Source organism: Chenopodium quinoa, unplaced genomic scaffold (assembly GCF_001683475.1).
Source record: "Chenopodium quinoa cultivar QQ74 unplaced genomic scaffold, ASM168347v1, whole genome shotgun sequence".
Lineage (NCBI taxonomy): Eukaryota > Viridiplantae > Streptophyta > Magnoliopsida > Caryophyllales > Amaranthaceae > Chenopodium > Chenopodium quinoa.
In genome coordinates, this window is record NW_018743199.1 from 3,715,126 (window position 1) to 3,725,581 (window position 10,456).

The 10,456-nt window shown below is 36.2% G+C and overlaps 1 protein-coding gene across 1 annotated transcript; it reads left to right on the top strand.

Annotated features, from left to right (window-relative positions):
* The first annotated feature begins 6,643 nt into the window (after positions 1-6,643).
* LOC110733559 (isoflavone 2'-hydroxylase-like) lies at positions 6,644-8,794 on the top strand. Its single transcript, XM_021913622.1, has 2 exons — positions 6,644-7,671; positions 7,925-8,794. The coding sequence occupies exons 1-2, from the start codon at positions 6,724-6,726 to the stop codon at positions 8,543-8,545; spliced, it is 1,569 nt and encodes a 522-aa protein (XP_021769314.1). The 5' UTR covers positions 6,644-6,723; the 3' UTR covers positions 8,546-8,794.
* Positions 8,795-10,456: the final 1,662 nt, after the last annotated feature.

The following is a 10,456-nucleotide window of genomic DNA, read 5'->3' on the forward strand; positions in this document are numbered from 1 at the left end:
GATGCATCACTATACACCTCATATTGCCCACTTTCATCTGGCAAAGCCAATACTGGTGCTGAGGTTAACTTGTCTTTCAAGGTCTGGAACGCTTGCTCACACTCCTGGGTCCAAACAAACTTACATTCCTTCTTCATTAAATTCGTCATGGGCCTCGCAATCTTCGAAAAATCCTTCACAAATCTTCGATAATAGCCTGCCAATCCCAAGAAACTTCGAACATTTGACACATTCTTAGGTGTTGGCCATTCACTCACTGCATTGATCTTTGAGGGATCTACTGAAATTCCTTCCCTAGAAATCACATGCCCCAAAAAGGCTACCTTTTCTAACCAAAACTCACACTTCGACAGCTTAGCATACAATTGGTGTTCCCTCAGGATCGACAATACTTTCCTCAAATGATCTTCATGCTCCTCCCTATTCTTGGAGTAGATCAAAATATCATCAATGAAAACCACCACAAACTTATCCAAATATGGCCTAAAGATTCGGTTCATCAAATCCATGAAAACTGCAGGTGCATTAGTTAACCCAAATGGCATAACTGTGAACTCATAATGGCCATAACGTGTCCTGAAAGCACTCTTGGGAATGTCCTGCTCTGCAATTCTCAACTGATGGTACCCTGACCTCAAATCTATCTTGGAAAATATTCCAGCCCCTTTCAACTGATCAAACAAATCATCAATTCTAGGAAAAGGATACTTATTCTTGACTGTCACATTATTCAACTCCCGATAGTCTATGCACAACCTCAAACTTCCATCCTTCTTTTTCACAAACAACAATGGAGCACCCCATGGAGAAGAACTAGGTCGAATATATCCCTTATCCAACAAGTCATCTAACTGAGTTTTCAATTCCTTCATCTCAGCTGGAGCCATCCTATATGGGGCCTTCGAGATAGGTCCAGACCCTGGTAGCAATTCTATGGTGAACTCAACATCCCTTACTGGCGGCATACCTAGTATTTCATCAGGAAACACATCTGGAAATTCCTCAACTATAGGAATACTTTTTTTCTTCTCATCCTCCCTTCCCACTTCCTGAACACTACACATGTATATAGGATAACCCTTCCTGACCCAATTACAAAACTGCAAGGCAGAAATGATTTTGATCCCTGAATTCTTCCCTTCCTTCCTATAAGTCACTGTCACATTACCCGGACCCAACAATTTCACTTTCTGAGCAGCACAATCTATGTGAGCCTTATACTTTCCTAGCCAGTCCATCCCCAAAATCACATCTAGGTCTTGCAACTCAAACTCAATCAAATCTGAAAGAAATTCTACTCCAGCTATGGTGATAGGTACCCCTTTATGTAACTTAGAACAATTTCTCACCTCCCTAGTTGGAATAGAAACATCTAGAGACACTAATAATGGACTCTCTAACTTTAATCTTTGGACTAGAGATTTTGAAACAAAAGAATGAGACGCACCCGAATCAAACATGACTCTAGCATTCAAAGAAAAAACAAGGAAAGTGCCAATTACCACATCATTAGAAGCCTCAGCCTCACGACGATTCATCACGAACACACGACCCTTAGGGGCCCCTCCTGCACCGCTACTGGTTCCATTCCTCTGAGATGATCCATTGGTTTGGGGTGGTTTGGGTGGGCTATTGGTCTCCTGGACTTTCCCCATCTTAACATCCTTCTCCTTGGTGTAGCACTCATACTCCCGATGCCCCATTTTTTGACAGTAACGACAAGTCATAGGGTTTCCCTCACAGTCCTTCCCTGGGTGATTTTTCTCACATCTCTTACAGAAATAACTTCTCTTAGGCTTGGTGTTATTTCCATTCCCACGATTGTTATTTCCCTATCCATTAGCTCCCTTCCCAAGGTTTCCCTTATTGTCCCTCCTATTGAATTGCCTACTTCCCCCAGAATTTTCCCCAATCCTAGGCCTCTTATCAACTCCATGTGAACCCCCATCACTCTTCCTTTTCCCTCCAGCTGAGTTCTCTAACTCTCTCCCTCGGATCCCATATAGGTGGGCAGATCTCCCATAAACTTCATCTAGTGTTTCAAAGGTTACCCCTCCCAACTTCCCCTGAAGACTTAGGGTTAAACCTTGCTCGAACCTTTGGGCTTTCAACTCCTCCGTGGGTACTACCTCAGGTGCAAACCTCATCAACTCAATAAATTTATTATAATATTCATTAATGGTCATATTCCCCATCCTCAGATTGGTAAACTCCATGCATTTCTGCTTCTTCAGGTAAGCGGGATAAAACTTGTCTCTTATAGCCTTCTTCAATTCTTTCCACCCAAAGTTAGGGGTTTCTAAAAGCCTAGCCCGATTTTGACTCCACCACAGGTCAGCTTCTTCCCTCAAGTAATAAACAACATTATTAACCTTCAATTCTTCAGGACAGTTAATGGCATCAAACAACTTGTCAAATTCCCTTATCCAATTCTCCAAACTAGCAGGATCCTCCTTCCCAAGGTAAGTGGGTGGTTTTGCAGCTGCTACCCTCTTAAAAACTTCCCCAAATTGATCTAAGTCGTTGCTACGATTCCCCTGACTCACCAGTTGGCTCATGCTTTGAGCAATGGTAGTTAGCTTCCTAAGAGTAGAGCTCATTTTGGAACCAGTGCGTCTACTATTTCCGGCTCTTAGAGACATCCTGAATAACTTAAAATAACAAATAATACACATTTATTATATGAGAAAATTTCATAAAACTCTTATTAAAGATTGAAACTCCATATTTAGCCACATAGGCTTATTAAAATAATTAATTCATTTTGTCACTACAAATTCATAAGGGCCACTAGTTGGCTTACAAAACAAAACAATTTGCTATTAATGGAAGAAATCAATCAATTATTATTCTGAAGTTCTACTCTTGGTCTTAGCTTGCTGGATCATCTTTCTGGCCACGTCACCTGTGTTTCCTGTGGAAAGTTGAGGGGAATCAGGTTCTAAAGTTTTAGCCATGTGGGTTGGAATTTGGTTACATTCAAGCAAGAAGGTAGGATAAAATTCACTATAAGTTGGGCTACGGCACGAGCCATAGCTAGAGTTGCAGTTTGGGCCAACATAGGGGCCAGGGTTACGGTTTGTACTGTGTTTTGGACTAGATACTCGACCTCTTGGGACAAGGGGTTAAGTAGTATGAGGTGGGGATTCAAAGTCATTTGGGTGAGGGATTTCTAAGTCATCAGATGATGTATAGTCAAGATGCAAACGTGGAGGTGGTAAGGGTGGCATATCATAGTTTAGATTATTTAACTTTTGGACTTCATGAGGTGTAAGCCGAAGAGGAATTTCAGCAACTATTGGTCTTGGGATTCGACTCCAGTCAACTTCGGCGAAATGTAGGTCTGCTTTAAAATTGTTTAAGGTTCCTAGCCATTTTCCTTCATGCATATAGGCTTCAATATTCCACAACCCATTAGGTTTAATTACATTTCTATACTTTCGGATTAATGTATTATATTTAGGTGTGTTGGGTAAGTGAACTAAGGCCAGTAGGATGATCCATGGTTCCTCGATCATAAATTTCATATTCCTGTGTCTTTTTATATCAGTAGCATGCCAAACAATGTCTGTTATAAAGTCACGCACAGATATAACATCCGATTTTACTAGCCTTTGATCAAAGAAATGTCTTCTAACAGTTTCCATCATCTGTGATAACACAAACTATTTAAGTAAGCAATTCCAATTTCCTCAAGGATAAATCCAAAATGAATACCAATGGAACCATAATTCCATAACCATACAGATAACTAGACGACCCTAATTATACTTAGACTAATGCACATTAGGTGTTTACAAAATCAAATGGTTTCAATTCATTTTGTTTTCGAAAATAATAATGTACTCGATTCTTGAAATTGGACGGTCGAGCCCGCGTCTCCCAGGAAAGTTACCTACAGCGTCGAGGCGAGCCTTTCCTAGACAGAGAGTCGTACCCATTATAGGCCTCCGAAGAGAACCCGAGCATCCTTTTCTCAATCCCCTTTCCAAATAAGAAAATAGTTTTTATAGAAAATAATTTTACTTCGAAGAATGCAAAACTCTATTTATCCTATATGCCCATCTTAAGTCTACCCATGAGTTTTATTTTTCAATTTTTTTTTTTAATCTTTCGTAGACCCAGAAATCTGATACCACTTTGTAACACCCCCAAATCTCCATCTACGTAAATACTATATTTATACGTATACAAATAACGTAGAGATAGATTTGGGCGTATTACCGCCACGTGAAAACGTAAGGCTTAATTAATTACTCAAATTGCAGCGGAAAAAATAACTAACTTTTATTAATATTAAGAATAACCATAATAACGGTTTCAAAATAAACCAATAAAAACTTGTCCATACATAAATAAAATAAAAACCTATCTATGTGATCTCAATCCCGACTCTAGTATGCGTACGAACAACTTCACACCTGAAATCAAGACTGCTTACCAAAATGGTAAACAGGGCGAACCAAAACAAAAAGGAAAACACATTAGCAAAAACGCTAAGTACGTATAAGTGCAAGGCATGTAAATACTTTTATTAGGCAAACATGCTTTCGAAATAACCATTTAAATTTAAACCTGTCACGAGTCACTTTCCAAAATTAAACTTCCCAAAAACAATTAAACCTTCCAAGGGTAGAAATATCCATCAATAAAAGCTTTCCAAACCAATAGATTCCCAATTTATAAACTTCTCAATTTTTGATATATTTCCAAATCAATTTTCCTCACCTAAGTGTGCACACCCCCCAAGCAAGTTATACTATACTCGAGGAAAGACCGGATCATACAAAGCTCATGGTCTTACTTAACCAGTCCCGAGTAGAGGGACAATTAAAATATCAAATACTCAGGCTCACAATGAGCTACAAATTAATTAAACCAAGTGATTTATAAATCAAACAACTTTTATTAAATCGAGCAACATTTAGATATCAAACCTTCAAATCATAAAATTATATACTTTAACTTGTCATGAAAATTGTTAACTTAAATATTCATACGCAACATTTATTCAAACAATCATTAAAACAAACACTATACAAAACACGCATTCAAAATTGTATCAAGGACCTAGCCACCTATACGTACCTTGATCACGAGAACAAAAAGGTACTACTACTAAACTTGACCACGATCGGGAGACTCCTCCTACACAAATAAAATAACCTTAATTAATATAAGGTTAACAAAATAACACAAAACCAAAAACACCATTCTATTGTGCATGAGCTACCTAAATATTAACCTTTATCAAAATAGTGCTATAGTTGGGTGGTCGTTGGTGGCGGATGAGGTGGTTGTTCGGTGGCAACAACTTGGTTATGGGTTGCAGAGTTTATTTAAGCTAGATAAAGTAAGAAGAAGGGGTGATGAGATAGAGAGTAGAGAAGAGGATTTCTGATTTTTGGTGTGAGGAATTTGTGAAGTGTTGAGGGTCTATTTATAGTGTTTAAGGGGTAGTAAGATAGAGTTAAAGGAAGTTTGAGATTAACATGGGAACATGATAAATGTAAGTTTGTTAAATGAATATGAGTGGAATTTAGTCTAGGTTAATGGAAAGGATTAGGGATGGAAGTAAGATAAATACTAATATGGTTAAGAAAGATAAATTAAGAGATTTAAGTAAAAAAAATAATGATAAATTAAGAGATTTTAAAAATAAATAATAATGATAAGTATGGCTTCTCATAACTCACGACCCTTTTTTTTTTTACATATATATATATATAACGAAAATCATTCTTAAATAAATAAAATAATTATATTTGATAATTAAATCAAGTTAAAATATATACTACTAGATAATATCAAAACTAAGATTTGTTGTAATTCATGAGATAATAATTAAGCTAAAGTTGTTAAGTATTATTAAGATAAAATCCGGAAAATAAAATTAAAAACGGCGTACAATGTTAATTAATAAAAAATACGGACCGACCAAGATCATAATTTAGAAATATTTAATTATTTCAATTAATTAAAGAAATTACTAATTAAGAAAATATTTTCAAAAATTAGGAGTATTACAATGATCCGATTTGAAAACGGCCCGACCTGATTATAACTTTCAAATTATTGACTTGAACCGAACCCGACTCAAACCTGAGAATGACCCGACCTGATTCTAACTCGTAAATCATTGACTTGAACTGAACCCGATTCGAACCGAGAATTACCCTAACCCGTTTTAACCCGTGAAAACCCGAACTATTGTTCATCCGACCCAAATGTAACCCGTCCTGTTATTAACCCAACCTAAACCCGACAAGAAGTATGACCTTATTTATTTATCAAAATAAATACGAATACGAGTAATTTTCTGTAAATCTACATACGATTATCGATCTCTCTATTATTAGCTTATAGTCATGTTACATCACTCATTTTGGAGATTTTGTTTTTCTTTTTTTACAGAGAGAATATAATTTAAACAAGCTGCAAACAATCGATCATTTTGGCTTATTTTGTTGTCAACAATTTGAACCGTTTGAACTTTCCTAACCAATAATATCCATTACTATCAGCCCTCCAAAGGAGAAAAAATAATCACGTATGTTTAGATTTGTCAAAAGCTGATCAATACCAATCCACTATAAATTTGTGACTCGATAATCGAAGACAAATAATATAAACGCATCCAAAACCCATCTAATCACTATATACACCTACGTAGTACGTACACTTTCTTTTTCACTTGAAATTTTTGTAGCACATTCACTTTATATGATGCAATTGTTATCAATGGATTATGATATTGATAACATTATTATAGTTATCAAGTATGTTGCATTTTATCTAGCAACCTATTTCACACTTAAGCATACCATCCTACATTCCAAGGTTAAGGGCAAATTGCCACCACGTCCATTCCTCTCATTCCCTATTATAGGCCACCTCTACCTCTTTAAGAGGCCCCTCTATCGCTCCCTTGCCCATTTGGCGGTCAAGTACGGCCCAGTCCTCTATCTCAAGATGGGGGCCCGACCTGTACTTTTACTCTCCTCTCCAGAGGCCGTTGAGGAGTGTCTTGTTAAGAGTGACGTGTTTGTAGACCGCCCCCGCCTCCTCCCTGGGAAGCATGGGGGCAATAACTATACTAACATGGCATGGTCCCCTTATGGGGACCACTGGAAAAACCTACGACGGATTGCAGCCGTTGAGATCTTATCACCTCAGCGGCTGCAAATCCTGTCAGGGATCCGGGCTGAAGTAGCCCAGTCCTTCATTTGTAGGATGATAAAGGACATCACCGAAAATGACGGAATAGTGGAGATGAAATCTGCCATTTTTGGGTTGACTCTAGATAACATGATGAGGATGTTAATAGGGAAGAGTAACTACGTGGAGGCGAGCGGGGGAATGGAAGCTTCTAGAAGGTTCCAAAAAACTATGGAGGGTAGTTTTAGGGTGAGTGGAGTGAATAACATAGAAGATTTTTTGCCAATTTTGAAATATTTTAAGGTGTTTTTAGGATCACCTGAGGAGTTCATGAAGAAGTTAATAAAAGAAAAGAATACATTCATGGAAGGATTAATGTTAGAACATAGAGAGTTAGAAAGAGAAGGAAATTTATCTGATGGGAGAAAGAGGGCAATGATACATGTTTTATTGTCCTTACAAAAGGAGGATCCTCATTATTATTCCGATGAGATGATTGGAAGCCTCATTTTGGTACGTATTCTATGCATACTTTTTTATCATTATCGTTAAGTACCATGCTAATTAATGTATCACATACTCACTCACACAATAATCACACGTGATAATGTGCCTTCTCACATTTTTAGTTAGATTGCATTATCCAACGTACAAAAATTATAAAATTATGAATATGATTACATATTTAATTAATTTGATTCTAATACAATCTTCATGATATGCATGCATACCAAACTTAATTTGATTTGATTGATGCGTGTAACAGGCCTTATTTCAAGGTGGAACGGATACTTCAGCCGCAACAGTAGAATGGGTGCTTTCTCTCCTTCTCAACAACCCTAAAGTCCTAAAGAAAGCACAAGAAGAAATCGACACAAACATAGGAAACACTCGTTTAGTAGAAGAATCCGACAAGAACAACCTCCCTTACCTTCAATGCATCATAAACGAGACACTACGAATGTACCCTACCGGTCCCCTAGGACTACCTCATGAGTCTAGGGATGATTGTTACGTAGGGGGATACCACGTCCCTAAAGGGTCTATGTTAATTTACAACATATGGGCGGTACACAATGATCCCAACATATGGGACGACCCAAGAAATTTTAAGCCAGAGAGATTTTCGGGTCTTGAGAAAACTACATTAGGGTACAACTTCATGCCTTTTGGTACCGGTAAAAGAATTTGCCCCGGCGAGCACTTGGCAAATAAAATGATTTGGTTGGCCGTTGCAATATTGGTTCAATGCTTCGATTGGGAGCGAACTAGTAACGATTTAATCGATATGGAGGAAACTGGTGGTCTTTCGTTAGTAAAACTCGTTCCTCTACGTGTTAAGTGTTGTCCTCGGCCTTGTATGATGAACGTTTTATCTGAACTCTAAATCTAAATGTTCGTATTACACACATGAAGTGTCTAGAAAAAATATCTAGTCCCTCTTTATCCTTATCCTTTGTTTGTTAAACTACGTATTATCGTTAAACTACGTATTATCGTTAAACTACGTATTATTGTGTTGAGTTGTTGCTGTTGTTGAGGGGAGTGGAAAGGACGACTATTTGTGAGACAAATTATTATGCTGTCTAATCAATAAAATTTTATCTTTCAATACTATATGATTATCAATATATTATTCTCCAAGTTTTGCTTTATTTATTTATTTAATGTGCATGATACTATTAGCAAATGTTTAAATGCATAAGAAATACCTAACTAAAAATGTCCTAATTCTCTAACGCTTTGTTTGGATAGCAAATAAGGAAGGAAAGAAAGGGGAGAGAAATAGGAGGGGGAGGTGAATTGACTGAACTCCTCTCCAAATTTCTCCAATTTTAGAGGAATCTATATTATTATTAAAACCCAAGGTAAGGAGTGTTGTAACGCCATGTGTCATTTTTACATTTTATTGCGCCACATCATATTCCAAGATTGCCACATAATCGAAGTGTAATATTTAGTGTTCTTGAAAAACTCTTCATTGGTTTAACCTCCAAGTATTAATGTTAAATCTATTGAAAAACTCTTCATATGTATAACCACTACTCTATCTAAATTTATTTTTAATAATTGCACAATAATATAATTTGATTGAAAGGTTTTTCATATATGTGTAACCCCAAATTTAAATTCCCCTTGAAATCCTTAGAAATTGCACAATAATATAATTTGTAAGAAATTAATCATTACTCCATTTTTTGTGCATTAATTCATAAAATTGTAGTTATAGAGTACGAGCAATAACTAATACGAAGTAGTATATATTGGCATCAAAATTATAAATATTTGATTTATTATTTTTTCTATATTAACCAAAAAACAAAAATTATAGTCAAACCAACTAGCTCACACAAACAACTAACTACGTACTTAAGATCTCATCTTTAAAAACAAACACACACACACACTATTTGAGCTCTAGGTGTCAAACAAGGCCATAGTATAGTTTCATTAAATTACTAAATTTATAATAAACCGGGGCATCGCCCGGGCCAATAACTAGTTTTGTTTATTAAAGAGAGGGAAAATGGATCTCTCCCTCTCCTTTCTCTTCCTTAACGCAATCTTTTATTCAAATAAAGCGTTTGTCCCCCTTCTTTTATCTTCCCTTCTTTTTCTTCCATTTCCTTCATTGAAACAAAGTGTAAAAAAGTGAGGCGTTTTCCTTAATTCATAACCAAACAAAAATTACATGCTCTCTTTGTCCTACAACGAGATTTCAAGTATTTTAACTAACACCATAAAACAAAAAAAAAAAACAAATGAACAATCAAAGATATGAAATACTCATTTATGAGTCATGACAATTCAAAAGACAAATTAACATTTTAGCCCTACCACGAGAATTTGGGTATTTTGACTGAAGAGTATTAGAGTATTTCAAAGATTTTGAAATTAAAAACTTATTTTGAGAGAGACAGCTAAATATATAAATATAAATATAATTTTATTTTTTATTTTTTTTATAATAAAAATTAATTCATAAATAAAAATATGTACGACATCAATAAAGAGATATAAATCTAATAAAAACATCTTTTTAGTAGAATTGCGATCGTTGTTGCAATTCATACATTCTTCGTACCCTCTTTCATAACGATGTGATTTACAACCAAATTGAAACAAAGCCCACCATAAGAGCAGTTACTACACTAAAACCCACTATAAGAATACTTACTACCTTCAAAGAGGATAGATTTATAATGTAGCATCTCTTTCCTCTCTTGTCTCTCTAAAACACTAGCCTCCATTGTTGAATTTTGAAGGGGCTTCCATCGGATTTACCGGTGGAAAGCCC